General features: G+C 45.9%; 1 protein-coding gene and 1 long non-coding RNA gene across 2 annotated transcripts in view; one reads left to right on the top strand and one right to left on the bottom strand.

Moving 5' to 3' along the window:
• The first annotated feature begins 208 nt into the window (after positions 1–208).
• LOC309842902 lies at positions 209–11195 on the top strand. Its single transcript, XR_014299845.1, has 2 exons — positions 209–8954; positions 10966–11195. It is a non-coding gene; the product is annotated as an uncharacterized lncRNA (long non-coding RNA).
• A 632-nt stretch (positions 11196–11827) lies between these two features.
• PGM1 (phosphoglucomutase 1) overlaps positions 11828–20523 on the bottom strand; it is a 62920-nt gene continuing 54224 nt past the window's right edge. The window contains exons 9-11 of the mRNA XM_082687847.1: positions 17475–17658; positions 14864–14998; positions 11828–12467 (exon numbers count right to left, since the gene is read on the bottom strand). Coding sequence (XP_082543973.1) covers positions 12378–12467; positions 14864–14998; positions 17475–17658 — 409 coding nt within the window. The 3' untranslated portion in view covers positions 11828–12377. The remainder of the gene's footprint in view (positions 12468–14863; positions 14999–17474; positions 17659–20523) is intronic.

Below are 20523 nucleotides of genomic sequence, written 5' to 3'. Positions count from 1 at the left end.
TTAGTGGTGATGAACTCCTTTAACTTTTGGGTGTCTGGGAGGCTCTTTCTCCCTCCTTCAGCTCAGAACGACAGCATTGCCAGGTTGAGTATTCTTTCAACTCTCCATCACACCAGTCCGATTTGGACTGCAAAGTTCCTGCAGAAACATCAGCTGATAGTCATTTTTTTTTTAAAGATTTTATTTATTTATTTGACAGAGTGAGATCACAAGTAGGCAGAGAGGCAGGCAGAGAGAGAGGAGGAAACAGGCCCCCCGCTGAGCAGAGAGCCTGATGCGGGGCTCGATCACAGGACCCTGAGATCATGACCTGAGCCGAAGGCAGAGACTTTAACCCACTGAGCCACCCAGGCGCCCCATCAGCTAATAGTCTTATGGGGGATTCCCTTGTATGTAACTGTCTACTTCCCTCTCGCTGGTTTTAAAATTCTTTAAATTTTGATGTTTTAATTATTGGGGGACATGGTAGGGACCTCCTTGGGTTCATCTGGTTCCATCTCAGGGAAGTTTTCAGCTATTATTTCTTTAAATTTTCTGCCCCTTTCTCTTTCCCTTTTCCTTCTGGGATCCCTATAACGTGAATGTTTGTTTACTCAATGCTATCAATAGATGTTTACTTGATAGATCCCCAACCTATCCTCATTTTTAAAAAATATTTTTCTCTTTTTGCTGTTCAGCTTGTGTGCTTTCCATCACCCTGTCTGCCAGACCACTGATCTGTGCTTCTGCAACCACTAATCTATGGTTGAGTTCCTCTAGTGGACTTCTCATTTCAGTTAGTGTATTCTTCAACTCTGATGGATGCTTTTTCATGTTTTCTCTTTGTTGAAACTCTTGAGTTTTTCCATTTCTCTCTCCCATCCAGTAAGCATCTTTATGATCATTGCTTTAAAAGTCTTTGTCAGGAATACTGCTTATCTCAGGTTCATCTAGATTTTGTCTCGTACTTTATTTGGAGTATATTCTTTCTCATTTTGCTTAACTTTCTGTGTTTGTTTCTATGAGTTAGGCAGAACAGCTCCTTCTCATAAACTTGAAGGAATGGTCTTGTGCATGGTCCCCAGTATAGACTGCATGCCTGGTGGCTGACACTGTGGCTGGAGTGGGCTGGGAGTCTTGGGGACTCCATGTTGGGAATGCCCAGGTGAAGTAGGGGTAAGCCTGAATGGTCTCGGGGCTCTCAGTGGAAAGAGTATCTGGGCAAGAGAGCTGAAGCCAAAATGGGTGCAAGCGAGGTACCCCAGGGGATCCAAGCAGGGGACACACCAACAGGATGGCTGGAACCAAGACGGGTATGGACTGGGCATTCCCAGGGTGCTCTACACAGGGGGAAACTTAGAAGGGCAGTTGGAACAGGCATGAGCCAGGAGGTCCCACAGCACTCTGCTCCAAGAAGGCCCTAGAAAGCTGTCTGGACTGAAATGGTGTTGGTCTGGAGTGTTCAGGGTTCTTTGTACCTGTGTCATTTGGCAAGACGGTTAGAGCTACAGCGAGCACCAAAGGAGTGTCCTGAGGAGGCAATCTGGCTACAGTGCCCAGTCCCTACTCCCATCTATCAAGGTAAGGGGGGAATGTAAACCATGGCACTTAACAGCCCCTCTGACCCAGAGAGAATTCTAGCAGCTCCCTTGGCTTTTGGCAGATTCTAGAGATGGTACCTTGATATTCTAGCTGCCCTCTGAAAGACTTCATTTATTTATTTGAGAGAGAGAGAACATGAGGTGGGAGGTAGGGGCAAGAGGGTGAGGGAGAAGCAGGCTCCCCACTGAGAAGGGAAGCCCATACAGGGCTCAATCCCAAGACCCTGAGATCATAGGCCTTAACCTACTAAGCCACCCAGGCACCCCTCTACTCTAGCTGCCCTTTTAAACCATGGCTTTCTTCCTGTTCTCCAGGGCAGACAAATCTGCTCACAATTGCTCAGTATTATCCCGCCCCACAGCAGTTCATGGTGTTGGGGGTGGGGGGGAGTAAGTGGGGATGTAGGAGTGCCCTTCATTACCATGCCTCCTTCTATCCCTCTTGCTGTTTCCTGTGTGGTCTATCTTTTGTTGTGCAAAAGCTGCTCAGTCAACCCTTGGTTCTTCAGAAGGCACCGCTAGTTCAGTACCCTAGATTTGGTGTGTCTGCGGAGAATGTGAATTCATGGTCTTCCTACATCACCATTTGGACCAGAAGCCTCTTTACTAGTGTGATAATAATGTGCTGTATTACAAAATAATTCCAAATCGCCAAGCAGAGAATGACAAGAGAAAGATCCATTAAAAAAAAAAGACTTTCATAAACATACTGCTTAGGTATGTAACATCACACTTCACGTGATTTACAGAAAATATCCAGGAGTATTTGGAACCTAGACCACTCCGTAACTTAAGCTCCAACTTTCAAAGGAAAGCACGCAAAGGCTTGACTTGATGATCTGGAAAATTGTAGTCTGAAGTTAAATTTTTCAAAAAGAGGAAAGCATCTGGGCTTTAAAAAAAGAATCCCTTCTCAAACCAACAGCACCCTGAATTAGTGTTTCAAAGTATATAAACTTCAGCCACATTTAGTCCATTTTTCTCTGCATTCCCTGAATAGTACTTGGCATAAGGCAAGTACCCATCATTAGCTCTAATTATTACACTACAGGAAGTTCTCTGCAAAAGGTGTGGACAGATTAAATATGAATGAAATAAGTGCTGAAGAAACATGAGAAAGAGAGGAACCAAGTGATGGAGGAAAGGAGTAGTAGTAGGTCAGAAGACTGTTTTATTCATTCATTGGTACATCTCAATGGAGATGAAATCTGAGAGGTAGTGATTAAGAGCAGGGATTTGACTTGCTGCCTTTCATCTGAGATCTGTCACTTATTATAACTGTGACCTTGAGCAAGTTACCTAAATTCTCTGCACCTCTGCTTTTTCATGTAGAAAATGGGAATAAAAATCACACAGGAAGTGTCCAATTATAAAAAAAAAATCCTGGCAACCTACTGGAATAAGGGTCAGAGCCAGATTTAAATTGCATTGAAATGATAAAAAATCTGTGAATTTTTCTTGCCTGAGTTTAAGGATTCACTATACATTTACCGATTCCCTACTACACACCAGGCATTAAACCAGTCGCTGGGAATATAATACAAGACATTATTTTTCTCCTCAACACTACTGTAAGGAGGTATCTGGAGGAGAAAGTCTTACTCCTGACAAGGCAAATCCAGCAAATTTATTCCTGTCTTACCTCACATTTCCAACAGAAAGCCTGATTATTCCAGCTCATCCTTTTGAACCAAGCCATAGGTCATAGGTGATAGGTTGTAACTAGTGGGTTGGCTGCCACCTACTGAGTCAGGTGTTCAGCCTGGTCTAATCAGCTGTAGCCAAAAAATGTAATGGTGGCTCACAGTACAAAGCATGGTCATATCTTCCCTCCTAGCAGAAGCTAGTTTTTCTTAGAAGAGGAATAGGGCACCACAGGTAACACACTAATACAAGGAAACATTTTCCAACAGATGTCGCAGCATGTGCAAGGTCAGCTCAAAGTGGAAAAGTATGAGGTATTTGGGGGAACTATGAAGATGGAGGGTGAAGAAGTGGATTGTGATTGGAGATAAAGCTGGAAAGGGAGGCTAGAGAGGGGCCAGCTGGGCTGAACATTGTCCCCTTGCTCTGGAAGTCAGGACAGTTTTTGACTACAGGGCAGGAGTAATGGTGGTCATTATCCCACAGAGCCACTATCCCCCAAATGCTCACTGTGGGCCACTCTAGGTCAGAGTCATACTGGGCAGTGGAGTGGGAATCCCTGGTCACTGTTGTCAGAGGTCTTTTTCCCACCCATCCCACCAAAAAAAAAAAAAAAAAAAAAAAAAGAAAGAAAGAAAAAGAAAAGAAGAAGAGGAAGAAGACGACATTTTGAAGATAATCCTTCATTCTCTGCAAACTGCTAGATGACAGAAAAGAAAATCTGCCTTGAGCATAGACAGGAATATTAACATGAATTCAGGGGTTCTGAGAGGAGCTGTTCATGTGATGCCAACCACTTTCCCCACAGAATAACCAGTACCAGACTGGTTCAGGGAGACTGGGAAGATGGGGCAGACCCTCAAGTCTTTCTTCCATAAATCAACTACATCACAAGGGGTGATCTACTGAGGACACTTGGGACTACTGAACCTGGGTTTCCATTTTAAACTAGCTTTGATCTCTTCCCAACTATCAGTTGTGTAAATATGTCTCTCTACCACCACCATCTATTGGTAGGAAACATTGTACTATCAAATTATACATCGGGGCACCTGGGTAGCTCAGCTGAGTGTCTGACTCTTGGTTTTGGCTCAGGTCATGGTCTCAGGGCTGTCAGATTGAGGTCCATGACCAGCTCTGTGCTCAGAGGGGAGTCTGCTCGTGATTTTCTCCCTCTCTCCCTCTTTCCCTCTGCCCCTTCCCCCCCACTCTCTGTCAAATAAATAAATCTTTTTAAAAAGTACACATCAAATTTTATTATCAATTTTCTTGCCAAAATCATTAAAAAAAATTAGATCTGAAAAAATAATTATTTCCCAATGGAAGTAAGAGAGGCCTTGCTTCTAGCATTTTACTTGGACTTTATAGTCTGATCAACTCAGGTTCAAATCTCAGTTCCACCTCTTGGTAATTTCAACCTTAGGCAAATTATTGACTCTTGAACAGCCTCCATTTCCTCATCTGTAAGATGGGGTGAATAATTCCCATTCTTAGGGTTGTGATATGGATTAAATGACCAGGTGTATATCAAGTGATTAAAGCTATCTGGCACCTACCATTAGTCAATTTATCTACAACCTGTCATTTAATAAGGCGATCAATATATGTTAGTAGTAATAGTAATTTTTAAAAGATTTTATTTATTTATTTGAGATAGAAAGCAAGAGTGAGAGATAGCAAGCATGAGTGGGGGGAGGGCAAAGAGAGAGGGAGAGGCAAGCTTTCTACTGAGCAGGGAGCCAGATAAGGGGCTCTATCCCAAGACCCCAGGATCACTACCTGAGTCAAAGGCAGATGTTTAACTGATTAAGCCACCCAGGAGCCCCAGTAGTAGGAATTTGTATGATTTGGGGCAGAGAATCTGATCACTAAATGTCATGTTTACTGCAAATCTATTGCACAGGACAGTTGTGAAGATTAAATGAGACAGTGAGTGGAAGGGCTCTTAAAAGTGCTATACAAGCTTTAGGAGTCATGAAGTGAGATATAAGTGACTGTTACAGCCAAAGAAGCAAAGTGGCAGGTGGAAAGAACCAGTGTAGAAAGCTGGGACGGTGACCTTCAGATAGTGAAACCAATCTCCAGTTCACTTCTGAGTTTAAAAATACCAGTAAATTCATTTTATTAATGTTTCATGCTGTTTCTGAAATCAATGGTGATTTATTTACGAGTTATCACTGATTTTCTCCATACTGTGCACATATTTTTCATCAGTTTATAGACTGAATGGTCTATTTTCTTTTTTTTTTCTTTAAGATTTTATTTATTTATTTGTCAGAGATCACAAGTAGGCAGAGTGGCAGGCAGAGAGAGAGAGAGAAAGAAAAGGAAGCAGGCTCCCTAGAGCGGAGAGCCCGATGTGGGGCTTGATCTCAGAACCCTAGGATCATGACCTGAGCTGAAGGCAGAGGCTTTAACCTCCTGAGCCACCCAGGTGCCCCTGATCTATTTTCAAATAGGCTCTCACAGCCTATTTGAGGTATTAGTTAGACATCGTAAAAGTAAGAAAGTAAGAACATTCCCAAGTAGCAAATAAGTTTTCATTCATACCCCCTCTGCCATTGCTGAATATTTCTTGTCTGGTATATCCTACTGAGGTTTCTGGAGCCCCATCTGAGCTTAGTAGAATAGCGCTACGATTGATCGGTTATGTCTGTCATGGGTATGGGAATGTGAGACGACAGGACGCATCTATATTCAGATAAGCGACAGATGGGTGCTCCTGGTGAAAATAATTTCTAAACTAAATTCCTTTTCATACTCACATGACTCAGAATGGTATTGTTACTGGGAGAAAATTTGAAAATTGTGACAGAATGTACTTTCCAGAGAAGAGCTCCCGCAATGGGACCCTGCCACTCCCCCCAGATTAGGTAGAATGCAATTCCCCTGCCCTTGAATCTGGGCTGGCCTGAGTGAGTTGGGCACAACCAGTTGGACAGAGGTAGGTAAAAAAGGAAAATACAGCTTCTGTCTGGCTTTCTCAGTACCCTTGCTCTTGGGAAGCTCCGTCCTAGAAGCTAACACCATGCTGTGAGGAACTCGATGCTAAAAAGCTCATGAACAGAAGCAGCAGTCGGCAGTCCCCCCCCCCCCCCCAACCCTCAGCCCTGGGGGCTGGAGGCCTCCAGGTGGTGCCAGCCCCTGGGCATTTGAGTCCTTCCTCAGCTGTTCCAGTCTTCTCACCTAAGGGCCCTGACCCTGCAGGGCAGACAAGCTTTTTCCACTGTGCCTGATGCCCTGACCCACAGAACCCATGAGCATAATGAGATTGTGCAAAAGTTTACCACTAGATTGATTTGGGGGTGCTTTGTCAGATAGTAACAATAAACCGGAGAAAGAATCCCAAACACTGAGGGATGGGCGTGGCGGGTCTGCTTTCTCCATCATGATTGTGAGACTCTGCGCAGGCCACGTAAGCTCTCGAAGTTTCTATTTCTTTATCTAGGATAATAACAGCCCTCCTAAACACAGTACAAAAATGAAGTCAGAAAGCAAGGGAGACAGAAATTTTACAAAATAACACTGTCGTTAAAAGCACACAGATTGCTACTCTTTACTGGCTTTCCTGTCAGCTGGAGAGCAGCACTCTGAATCACAGAAGACATGCTTTTCGGAAAATAGTTATTAGCCCACACCCACAAATCCAACTTAATAGATCTAGGTAGAGTCTTCACATTAGGTGAAAACCAAACCAAAGCCCTCAAAAGTTCCCACACGACAAGCAGACAGACATGAGACATAACTCTTGCTGGCGGCAACCTCACTTCTTTTGTGTAATGACAAGCCACATGGTAAGAATGCCTCTTGCACTCATGAGAGGAACCAAGAAGAGCCTCTCCCTCTTCTGGAAGTACATGCTGTGCTCCCCAGCAGTGTGAGGCCCAAGGCTGGTGGACCTGCCTTGCCCCGTCATGGCTTCCCTCCCATGAATCTGCTCAGAGGCGGTCTTCAGGATTTAGAGCTGGCTTTCTTGATTCTACTCCTTGAACAAAAATAACTTCTTTCTATATTCAGGCTAATTTGATATAACCCTTCCCCAACTATACCCCCAATTCACTTTTGTAGCAATCAGAGATAAAATACTTCTTAACATTAAAATCAAGTTTTCTTCAAAGTGACCATAACACATATGTCTCCCATCTGCTGCCAGATTCTACCCTGATCCTCTGTCCTGGGTGCTTTCTCACTTTCAACCTCTAAAGCTGTGTCAAAGAGTTCTTGGTTAAAGGGTTCACGAGCTGTGAAAGTTGGTCAACTCACTCGTCATCGCCAAAATGAAGATACTCGTGCCGCAGAGGCTGGCTGGGGGCAGGGAGCCACAGTGTAAGAGCGTTCTGCCACGCAACTGGCTTTCCTCCACTCTTTCTAAAAATTGTCTTTCGAACTGAAAAATCAGTCCCTGCCTTCTAGGAGCCCACAGGGCAGTGGGAGAAATGGAAAGTAAGCAGGCTATGAACTACAGCATGCTAAGAGGCATAAGGAGGGTTCTATAGGAATACCCAGATTCCCAAACCAGACCCTGGAGGGTCAGCAACAGCTCCTTGGAGAAAACAGTGTTTAAGGAACAGGCAGGAGTTGGGGGGTTATGGTGGAGGATGGGGTGGAAGGGGAAAGTGATGCAGACAGACAGAAGAGCAGGGACAAAGACACGGAGACGACAGAGCACAGGGTGTCCAGGTGGTTCCCTATGTCTGAACGGTAAGGCAGAGAGCAGAGGATGAGGAGTTGGCGGGTAGGAGGGAGGCAGCACACATGGCCTCACGGGCGACACACACAGGCGCCTGGACGTTAGCACTGGCAAGAGCACCTCGCTGATGCGATAGAGAACAGATCAGAGGGGGCGAGCGGGCATGGAGGCCCGAGGCCATGAGGGCATCTCTGCAGTAATGCCGGCGAGGTGCGGTGACTCCGCTCACAGTGGCTGTGATCACTCCTATCACAGCCCCCTTGCTGGGCGTTCAGAGTGTGAAAGCATGAAGGATGTGTCTCCCACATGTTGCACTATGTTTTCTAGAGGAGTCTTACACAGGAAGGCCACCTTCTGTCTAGGGGGTGAATCAGAAAGGCAGCTGAATTCAGCATGAACTCGGAAGCAGAGGAAGCAGAGGGACCAAGACCCCAAAGCTCGGCCTCCCCTGAAATGCAGCGAGTTTGGCCTTTGTTTTCCTTCTCTGAGGCAGCACCCCTCCCTTGTAAGGCTGGCCCCTTTCTGGACCTAGGGAGCTTCCCTGAACTGGAATCTGCTTTTCCAAAATGAAAGCTGAATGTCAAGAGGGAGGGGAAATGTGAAATTTCAGAGTTTAGCCCCAACAGTTCCAACCCAATTTTCTCACTGTAATCCCCGCCACACCCCAACGAAAACAGGCCTGACTCACAGACCACATCAATCCTGGCGGGTGGGGAAGCTTGGCTGCAGGCCGCTGGCCAGCCTCTCGGGGCCCCATCCCCCAGCATTCCTGGCGGGCACATGTGTCGCGGTGTCTCTCTGGAAGCCACAGAGAGAGGAAAGGTGGCCCTCACCCACACTCACCCCCACGGATCCGTGGCCCCAGCCATCTTCCTCCCCTGAGCTTTTCAAATCCAAACCTGTAGCCATGTGGGGTCAGGGAAGCAGCTGAATTATGATCAGGGATGAGGAGGAAATTTCTAAAGCCATTCCAGGGGCCACAGCCCTGTCTGTGTCTGATTCAACGGATGGAGAGGCAGGAAAAGAGTCATGGAAAGTCGGTGAGATCCCCACTCAAAATTCCACTTCCACCGCATGGTAGCTGGGCACCTGGGGCAAATTACTCAGGCTTCTCTTTTGCCTCAGTCATCTCAGCTCTAGAATGGGAAGAGTAATTTTTTGCTTGGAGGGTTACTCGGAAGCTTGTAGCCCAACATTTGAAACAGAATAGGGAATAAGAAAATTTGGATTCTAGAGGCGCCTGGGTGGCTCAGTGGGTCAAAGCCTCTGCCTTCGACTCAGGTCATGGTCCCGGGGTCCCGGGGTCTTGGAATCGAGCCCCACATCGGGCTCTCTGCTCAGCAGGAAGCCTGCTTCCTCCTCTCTCTCTCTGCCTGCCTCTATGCCTATTTGAGATCTCTGTCTGTCAAAAAAATAAATAAAATCTTAAAAAAAAAAAAAAAAAAGAAAATCTGAATTGTAGCAACAGGGGCTACACAATTCGGAAGGCAGGTATTCTGTACAGTCTACTCCCTGTGCTGACTTCACTTCCTTCACTAGTCTTATGGACAGCTGGAGGGCATAATTGTGTTACACGTTCTTCCCTTCCCAGGGCATTTCACACTTAATGTGGGTCAATACACATTTCCTGACTGACTGATACACCCAAGTATCAAGATCCCAGGGCCAGCTACGACCCAGCAATTGCACTACTGGGTATTTACCCTAAAGATAGAGATGTAGCAATCTGAAGGGATGCGTGTACCCGAATGTTTATTGCAGCAATGTCCACAATAGCCAAACTATGGAAAGAGTCTAGATGCCCAACAACAGATGAATGGATAAAGGAGATGTGATACACACACACACACACACACACACACACACACACACACACAGGAATACTATACAGCCATCAAAAAACAAATCCTGCCATTTGCAATGATGTGGACGGAACCTAAGCATACTATGCTGAGCAAAATAAGTTAATCAGAGAAAGACATTATCATATGATCTTTCTGATATGAGGAATTTGAGAGGCAGGGTGGGGGGCTGTGGGAGGTAGGGAGGGGAAAAAATGAAACAAGATGGGACCATAAGGGGAGGAAGATAAACCATAAGAGACTCTTAAGGTCTCTTAAGAAAACAAACTAAGGGGTGCTGGGGGGTTGGGAAGGGAGAGAAGGGGTGGCTGGTGGATGAACACTGAGGAGAATATGTGCTATGGTAAGTGCTGTGAACTGTGTAAGACTGATGATCACAGACGTGTACCCCTGAAGTAAATAATATATTATATATTTAAAAAAAAAAAATCCCAGGGTCAGAGGGAGGTGAGGACAACAATGCCAAAATTAACACTCTCTGGCACCCAAGGCACAAAGTATGACCCTTTAATAAATAAAATATAGAGGCATTTGTGCAAATGCAAAAACCTTTCTTTCACTTGTTAGAAGCGGCCAGTCAATAGCAGGGGCCAGGCAAAGTACTGGCAAACCAGGCAGGGCTGAGCTTCATTGCCTGGGGATATGTCACCACTACCCAGTGATGCCAACACTGGGCAAGTAACCAGACCTCATCTGTAAAATGGGAATACTGGGAGTATCTAGAGTGACTGGGAGCATGTAAAGAGTATATGGAAAACACTCAACAATGTTTGGCATCTAATGTTCAATAAATACTCATCTTCCTCTCATCTTTGTGAGAGCTCAGTTCTGTTTGCTGGCCTAGACCCCCCTTGTCAACCGGCAACATTGGAAATCTTACCCCAGAGACCCTGTCCACCTGGGTGGAGGAGGGGTACAGACCTGAGCTGCCTCTCTGGAATACAGCAAGGGGACTTTGTGGAAATGCCCTGCAAAGCATTAAATGCATTACAAATATTAGTGTTACAGTTTTGTCTTCCTAATACTTTAAAATCTAGAAACAGTATGATAAGCATAATCCTAGTTCCTGCTCACTTGACAATATACCACTGCTGTGCACAGGTCCACTCACTGAATGTTCTTGATGACCCCGTAAAGTAGGAACTATTTTCATCCTGATTTTATTTTTTTACATTTTTTTTTTTTTTAGTAGGCTCCACGTCCAATGAGGGGCTTGAACTCGACCCTGAGATCAAGAGTCACAACTCCAGCGACTGAGCCAGTCAGGCACCCCTTCATCCTGATTTTCAAGATACTGAGAATGTATTCAAAAGTGACTCAAAGGCCCAAGCTGGATTCAAACTCATGTTTATTGGCTTCCAAACCTATGTGTTTAACTACTACATTACACTTATGGATTGAATATAAATGTTCTAAGTTGGGGCACCCTGGTGGCTCAGTTGGTTAAGTGTCTGCCTTTGGCTCAGGTCTGGATCCCAGGGTCCTGGGATCGAGCCCACATCGGGCTCCCTGCTCAGCAGGGCAGTCTGCTTCTTCCTCTGCCCGTGCTCATGCTCTCTCTCTCTCAAAAAACCAAAAATCTTTAAAATAAAATGAAATCGTTCTAAGACGAGTAAGATGTCAATGCACTCAAGATATCCAGCCAAATGCTGGTCATCTTACTTTCAGCTTCTGAGAGTGCTGCCCCTGTCCCCTCAATATGCATTACGGTATCTCAACACCACAAGGCACATGGCTGCACTTTGCTATTTAATATTTCCTGGGAGGGAAAAATCTCCTGAAAATCTCTAGCTTTCCCTCATTCCAAATTAACCAAGATGAGCTTATATAAAGCAAGCTACCTCGGATGAATCCAGGGCTCAGTTGACTCTGCTAAGATCTGAAATCACAGTTCTTGAGTACAAGGATTTTAAACCTAGTGCAGAGAACATTTTGTCTTCTAGTTAGGATATCCAAACAGAATACAGTATCTTCTTAAAAAAAAAAAAGTATTTTCTTTCTTATAGTGAAGAGCATTTTGCAGTTAAGAAAAAAAAAAAGACATCAAGAAATAGTGGCTTATTTTGCTTTAATATCCCACAATATTTGTGTGGGACTATGTCGCAAAAACAAGGCAGACATCTGTAGACAAGTACGTCTCACTCTGAGGAAAGAACTGATTGGAGAGAAGGCACCAGAAATTGGATTTTGCTAGAACACATGTAAACAGTGAACGGGGGAGGAATTCACCAAAGAAAAACGAGCTTGCACTGTCATTTCACTGGGACAACCTAAGCATGAGAAATGGCCTCACTGGCTCCTACTCAGCCTCCATCCCACATTGTAGTGAACAGGAGCAGGTGCTTGGGAGACAAACACCTGCACAGCAGCAGGGCTTAAGGGCACAACACGGAGTGACGTTAGTAAAAGCCCCTAGGTCCTCTTGCCCACACGGCATCTCAGCTGGCCCTGTCACACTAATGGGCCAGTCATCAACAGCTGGTTAGTGGAAAAACCAAATCTTAAGAAGCCTGGGTGGATACATTTTGTTTGTCCATGCTCTTCAATCAGATGACTTGGAGGTCCTGAGGCAGAGGGACGTACCGCAACTGGCCTATCTTCTTAGGTGATAACGGTGGGTGCAGTGCGTCCCGTCCTCTCCTGGAGTTGGGACACCTTCAGAGCGATGGAAATAAGGGGGGCCAACATGACCTGAGGGAGACAAAAAGAGAACCTTTTCCATTACTTTCTCTAGACACAGATCCGGAGCTCCAGCCCTCAGATGGCCTCCAAGACCCACATGTCTGACTGCCTCTTCCCACATCCCAAAGGCTCCTCAAACTCTGCAAGTCTAAGCACAGAGAAGTGTTCCTTCCCTAAAATCGGCTTCCAGCATTCCCCATCTTGGTGACTCAACAACACAGCCTAACATCTAAACTTAATGAACAACGACGAGTTACTCTTGACGCCTTCTCCTCCCACATTGCCCTTGTCTAATCTATTAGCAAAGTAGTTTTTACCTTCTATACATCTCTCAACCAGGCACCATTTCTCTCCAACCTGGGCCATCGATCTCGCTAAATCAACTTTCTCTTTCTCACCTAGAACAATGGTCCTTCTACTTCCGCATCCTCTAATTTGCCGCCCACATTGTCCCCAAAGAGATCTTTGCAAAATGCAACAACACTACCTTCCAACTACTTCTCACTCAGGGGGAAAAAGAAAAGAATTCTGCTGTTGCAGGATATATTTATAAAAATAAATAATTTTTAATTTTTTTAAATGAAAACATTTTTAAAAACCACTTACTTATCTAGCTAAACTGCCCACGCTACAGATGAGAAAACTGAGATCCAAAAAGATGAAGTGATTTAACCAAATGACCCAAGGGCAGAGCCAAGAGCAGTTCATTTCCTACTGCCCACTGTTGCTTTCCCTCATCTTAATCTCCACCAATTCATGATTCCTCGCTGAAAGCGGGAGAAGCAACTCCACGCACTGAGAACAGCACTTGCCATTCCCCTAGGGGTGCCAACAGTCCCCGAAAGTGCTGAGGCAAAGGTCCAGCAGCTCCAGAGTAAGGGAAGGCTTCTCGTGGCTGGAATGGTGATACATCTAGGCACTGTGGGCACCTCACACCCTTCAGGCTCCTCCCACTGCCCCCCCCCCTCCTGACAACTATGGTTCAAAGAAACTTATCTTTCACTCATTCATAAATGTCTACAACATGCCTGGTATTAGGGCAAAAGAACACAATTCCCTTCTTTTTCTCCTGCTCTATTATTCTGTGGGTCTACAACGCAGACACCATTGCCTTTGGTTTAAGTTTTAGGGACACCTACAGCACGACAGAGATCTTGCAATAATTGAACCTGGAGTCTGGACATGATAAAAAATATATATATGTATGTAAAAGTGAAGCCTCCTCTTGACTCTAAGAGCCACACGTTCTCAAAAGCTAATCCTATGTGCCAGGCGCAGCATTTCGAATTTCGCATCCCTTGTCTCCTTAAATCTCTATAATACCTCGGAGCGGTAGGAACTACTCTACCAGGAAACCATGGCTCAGAGCACGGAAACCACTTGCCCGCAGACACACGGCTACTACTCAGGTGGCAGAAACTGGACTGAAAGCAAGACCTTTCTACATCTAAACTTTATTCTCAAAACCGCTATGCCAAGGCTTTCCAAATGAGTTTCCTCGGATTTTAATTAGGTGTTAAAAGGAAAAAGGCTTAGTAGAATAAGGATGGTGAAATGCCACTCAAACAGGCGTCTTCGCCGTGAGTTTTCTCAGAGCCCGTAAGGTGCCATGTGTGTTATGAATCCTGAAGAAGGGGTTAATGGGCCACAACAGCTCCTACACTTTTTTGGCCATGCAACTCTGGTGGAGGAACATCTGTCAAGACCATTGTGTGAGGAACAAACAAGGTGAAATTCCCCTGTGTGTCACTGTCTCCCCTCGGCTCCTCCCCTGGGGTGGCTGTCCTCTAAGTTCTCCACCCTACTCCTGCCTCCAGGGTCCCTCCTCACTCTGACGTACTACTGGAGATCCCCTGGGTAGGTCTGGGAGCCCAAAACACCAGGCTGCCAGTCTGCAGACTCTTCCATATTGACCTTTGTTGCTGGGTCATGAGACTCTGCTCTGCCACCAAATCTGGAACCAGCGTGTGCTCTTCCAGAACAGGCGATCAGACCAAGCAGAATAGCAAATGACCAGTGACAGACCAGAACGCCAGAAGAGGGGCTGATTTAAAGATTAGTTTTCCTGACTCTGTTGCTCACCAGGCACGTGATCCTATGGGCTGCCACTTAACCTTTCTCTGCCTGTTTCTTCATCTGTGGTAGGGACAAGAATGGGAGCTACCTCATCTGAGACTTCAGTGAGTATATCCGCTTGGGTAATGGGTTTAGAACAGAGAACATGCTGAGCTAATGGTTAGCTGTCACTGTTGTTACGACATACTGAAGGAAACATATAGAGAAAACTGAACACACGTGTTTGACCACCGGAGAAACGGGCTGTGGTAACACAGACTCGGGGAAACCACTACTGTTCCCTCTAATGGGAAGCACTAACTCGTCAGGACACAGGGCCTGGGCATTACCTGAGGGTCCTGGTAGATCTTGGCGATGTCCTTCTCGTAGCTGTCGATGTACAGCCGAATCGTGGCCCCCGCGCTCCCCGTGCCACTCAGCCGAAAGATGATGCGGGAACCGTCAGCAAAAATGAGCCGCAGGCCCTGGAGAAGGGAAGCAGAGATGTGTCCCCCACCTGCTGGAAGGGAGACTGAAGGCTGGCAAATACAAGGGGTTCGTCTGCAGATGGAACTTCCTCTGCACGTGATCCACTGGAAGATCAGGTCCTTGATCAAGGGCAGCAGTTAAGCCCGTGGAGTCGGCTGTGGTCAGCCTGTCACTGCGTCCCGCCCAAGGGGGCTGAGCTTACAGGGGGAGAAGCATGCCCAGCGTCAGGTGGGGGATCTGATCCGGGGCGCAGGGGTCCTGGATGACCCAGGCCGGCCCTCCCCTCCTCTCTCCACTCCCCTGTAGCCTAACCATTCCAGTTTGAAGTCTAATAAATAAGTAAACAAACAAGTCGCTAGATACAGAAATTTGATCCCCAGATCAGGAGGAAAACATGGACAGAATGGGCTGAAACCAGAGCAGAAGAGATTCCGGACACAGAAGAGGAAGAACTCTCAGAATACCAACAGAGAGGCTCAAACGGCGAACAGTAGGCCCCACGCGGCAGGTGAAGCCAGCTACTGCCATCCCAGCAAGCAGGAGCCAGCGATCACTCTCCCCTCGATGCCTGCGGACTCAAAGCGGGGTCCATGTGGGTGCCATGCCAACCCGTGCCCCCAACCGCCTGCCGCCTTCTTCTTTCCTCCCCGGCAGCATCTCTCATCCTCAATAACGTTCCTGCTTCAGGTACATATTCTGTCACCTGAGGTAGGAAGAGTCAGCAAGACAACGGTCTGAGACCTAGTCCTCGTGAGCCTGTCATTCTTCTATACAAAGAACTTCAAAGCTGGACACCAACCAGAAGGAGAGACACTGCTCCTCCCCTGCTGTTTGTCACCAAATCCCATGCCGTGTCTAATCGTGCCATTTGGCAGTGAAGACAGCAGACGAAAGGCACACAGTCCCTTCCTTACTCCATCATCATGGGGAGGATACCATTAACTCCCATTTACCATTTCTTGCTTCTAGAAACATACCAGGTTGGTCTGCCTCTCCCACAGCTTCAACTTGAAGCTTCTCAAGTCTTTCTACTTGATGGCAGAGGCTAGGTCTACTTCAGAGGATTCTTCCTCCTCCCCGCCCTTCCATCCAAATGTTCAGACTTCCTGATTATAGAACGTGAAGCTGTTGGGTTCTTCCTCACAGAGTGCAACAAACAGCACCCGTGCTCATACCAACACCCTTCCCACACACGCCTCAGCTCCCCCTCCCTCCTCACAGATGCTAGGTGTAGCGCAGAATTGGGGGTTACTTTCCCTAATTGCCCATTTTCTCTCCGAAGGCTTCTCTACAAACACTTCTGCCCTGCCATCCTGTGGACCCCACCCTGCCCTCTTCCCTACCCACCTCCTACTTTATCCTCAGCCTCTCTTTATCTCAGACGTCACTTACAACCATCTGTACCAGACCCAGAGTTCTCACGGGGGGTGAACAGGCATAGAGAAGAGAGCCCACTGGGCCAGCATTTTGAGGATGGAGACTCCTGGTGCTCAGGGTCACTGTGGCCATGCTCCAACCATCCATCCACTGCCCGCTCTCCAGACAGACACTCTTATCAATCCTGCGGTCCCCCTCCTTCAAAGCTGTCAGCTACCTTGAGATGGACCGGGCCAAAAATCTGGGTCCATCAGGAAAAAGAAAACTGGAAACCTGTAAATTAATTTTCATCTGCTTCTTTATTATCTCTGCTTCTAAATTATTAGTGGCGAGTCCATCCTGTGACAACAGCGAACCAGAGGAGAGAAGACCCTGGGCCCTGGGTGTCTGTGAGAAGCTTGGCTGAGGGCCGACCCAGCCTGCAGCCTTGGCTCCCTGGCACCCGGCGAGGGAAACCCTAACAGCTGTCTCCATGCAGACATGATGCAGGTTCTCAACTGTGATGTCTTGCTATGCATGCACCACCAAGCTGGACTGGCTGCGCGTCACATGCTGCAGACGGTAACAGCTAACATTTCTAAGTCCGGAATGCCTCAACAATTTTTTTTCTTTTTTTTTTTTTTTTTTTAGAAATCACAACATACCAGAGAAAGGTCTATGAAAATGCCACTCTCACCGCCAGCATTCTGCTATCATCTTCTGAGAGAAAAAGAGGAGACTGATACCAAGGCAGTAGTTCACCTTTTCAGCCTCAGATTCTAGGGCTCCTTTCTGCACACGCATTCAACACAACGTCTTGCATGGAATTCTGGAGGATGTAAAAAATCCCTCTGGAGCAGGGGCTAAGAATTCCAGAATGAGGGCACCGGGGAGTACACAGAACCAGGGCAAAACCCATTTCCCCTATGAGTATATTTACAAGTCATGTGTGACCCGGCAGAAAGCTGGCAACTGTGGGGAAAAGAAGGGAGGGCGGTGAATAGAAATAGAAAATAGGGGAAGAAAAAGTCTCAAGCAGCCTTTTTCTTTTTTCCCTTGAGATTTCAGAGATGAAGCTCTGAGGCCTCTCTCCCATACACATAAATCTGTTCCTACCTGATTCCTTGAGACGCTTCCATCCACTGGATCACTGTATTCAAAGTTATCAATTTTCTCCACAGTGTAAACTTTGTCACCCACTGAGAACTGCTTCCCCACGAAGGAGCGGTCAGATATCAGGGCCTCCAAGTCCTTCATCATTTTGTTGGCGCCCTCAGCCTCCACCTCCTCATAATCGTACCTGCAAGAAGTCACAGAGGTGGGCCCACACACTCCCTTTGGATCATCCCCGAGATAGATCACCACTTCCTTCACCCTCTGTTTGGACCTCCCCCCGCCCCCACCGCCCCAAACCCCCTAGCTGCAGAAGCAGCTGGCAAAAGGCTGTGCCTGTCCGTCTCTGGGGAGGGAGCAGGTCAGGGATGGGAGGAAGGCTTTGCAGGGTTTCAGGGAAGGGTCAGGAACTTCTGAGTAAGCAGAAAACTCCCGTCTTGGCTTTTCTACAGAATAAGTTCTAGAAGGCTTGTGAAAGATTCTAACATCTAATCACCGCATCCTGAGGAGGTAGAATTAAATGCAAGGTTATCTCCCAAGGACTCTGCATCAAGAACATGAGTCAAGCACTTCTCTTTCAAACTCCTGGAGCTTCTTTGGGATAAATGCTGGGAGAGTTCCCAGTCTGCGACCTGCCTGCGGCTGCTGAGATTTTTGGCACAAGAGCGTTCCGGTCTCCACGGGAGCTTCCTAAAGTGAGGCCAAGTTTTCACTGACCAGAGAGAAGGGGCCAAAGCCTAACTCTGTACATCTGAAAACAGCTCTGTCCTTTCAGTGAGGGTGGATTCTGGTCCAAAGTGCTTTGGGTTCACCCTGACGGAGGAGGCCTGATGTAGATACAGAAGGATCAAAGCAGAAAAATAAATAAATAAAAATCATCACAAAAGAAATTCTATGACTATTATTATTATTACTCCCAGAATTGTTCCTGACTTCTTTCTTACGAGGTTAAAGACTCTGACAGGTGGCTTTTCTTGACCTTGTGGCACACACCCTCTTGAGAGTTGTTTTTTAGAGGCTCAAGCAGAGTCTGTATTTATTTGCGATAGCGAAACAAACATGATATGTGCAAGATGACACCCTCTGAGACATGAGAAATACTGGGGAGTTAAGGCCAACCTGTTCAGGCTCCAGGATTCTACAGATCAAGGACAGCAGTCCTCTTAATCTTGAAGTCAGCTCTTTCCCCTAGTTAACGTGATAAACAGCAAGAAATCACAACCAGGTGTCTGTGCTTTCCGCCTATGACCTTTGGGTGTTTGGGGGAAGTGTTCTACAAATCCTAGGCACAGAGGGGTGTGATGGAAAGAATCTGGACTTTGGCATCGGAACAACCTACGAATCTAGCCTCTACCGCTTACTAACTGGGCAACTAGGAGCAAGTTGCTTCATCTCACAGAATCTCAGCTGCCTCAACACTAACTGTTTTGAGGCTGACATAAAACAATCCCTAGCACTCCTGTTAAGTAGATGAAGGGTATGATGTTGTCTTAACGAACTAGAAATGCAGGTTCTAGGGACTTGATTTGCAATAGTTAGCAGTTATCTGAAATTAATACAAATACATTAAAATCGTTTTTATTTTTTATTTATTTATTTTTAAGATTTTATTTATTTATCTGACAGACAGAGATCACAAGCAGGCAGAGGGGCAGGCAGAGAGAGAGGAGGAAGCAAGCTCCCCAATGAGCAGAGAGCCCGATGCAGGGCTCGATCCCAGGACCCTGGGACCATGACCTGAGCCGAAGGCAGAGGCTTTAACCCACTGAGCCACCCAGACGCCCCTAAAATGGTTTTTAAATGGAGTTTTAACTGATTCAAGAGTGACCTCTTCTCTGAACAAACCTTCTAACCTTATTCCATTCTAGTTACTATTCACTTGTTAACTCGTTCATTTATTCATCCAAAGCATATTTACGGTGTCATTAGGAGTGAGGTGTTCAGTGATGGCAGAAGCACAGAACCCGACATGGTCCTGCCTTCATGACACTCTAGAATCTAGTGAGCCCATGACTGCTGTTCTGAATTACTAGGTTTTCCTGGTTCTTGGAAAGTAGAGATTCTTACTGTGGCTCCTAGGGCTACTGCTGCGATACCACGTGAACCTTATTACTTAGACCTCCCTCAGAAGAATGACTTAAGGGAGGAAGACAGCAACAGCCTTCACTCAAGTTGATAAAAGTATTCTGAGAAAGGAGGCTGAGTTGCTTAAGGTTTAATTCTTACGGGACTATCCAGAGACCGTGGACTGAGTATTCAATCTGTGATATAGTTTTTAAATTCTCTAATTTAACTCACCTATTTTATAGAAAAGGCAACTGAGGCCCAAAGAAATTATATCTATGCATTTTTTACCGATCAGCAATTCATCTACTCCCTTTTACTCATAGTTCCTTTCAATAATTAGAATAGTGAGGTCTGGGAAAAATTCTGTTAGATTTTTACACTTATTGGGGGAAAGGCAAGTTGGAATTAGTGAAAAGCACTTCTTGAAAAAAAAAAATATTAGTGCCTTTTAAAAACAGAAGTATGCGTGCCAAAGAAGAATTACTATGTACTCTAAGTATTTTGTTCACTGCCCAATCCCCAGTGCCTGGCAGAAAGTAGGCACACAGTCAATATTTATTGAATCAATGAATGAAGTATTGACAAGTATGCAGCCTTTGGGGACCTATTTTAATGAGTTAGAAAAGTTGATTTAGACTAAGCATAATTGTTTCCATAATTTCAGGGGAAAAAAAAGTTTCCATACTTTGAGTGTCCCAGAGTTTATAAAACACTTTCAGACTCGTATTTCATTTAATTCACTCGATGGCAGACTGTTATTACCATTTCTACACAGGAGGAAAATGAGGACAGTTTTCTGGTAGAGAGAGAGGTTCAATGACTTCTCAACTCACTAAGGGGCAGAAATAAAATTCTACTCCATTCTTCTGAGTCCAAATCCCACACAATCATCATGTCCACCTCCGTACATTTAAAAGGCTTACAAAACATTTCTTGTTTGAATACATTAACTAAAATTTTTAAAGCCTTGTTCTTTATGGCGAAC

This window comes from Mustela nivalis, assembly GCF_964662115.1.
Source record: "Mustela nivalis genome assembly, chromosome: 10".
NCBI lineage: Eukaryota > Metazoa > Chordata > Mammalia > Carnivora > Mustelidae > Mustela > Mustela nivalis.
The sequence above is the reverse complement of the archived record's forward strand: the minus strand, read 5'-3'. Positions and strand labels throughout refer to the sequence as shown.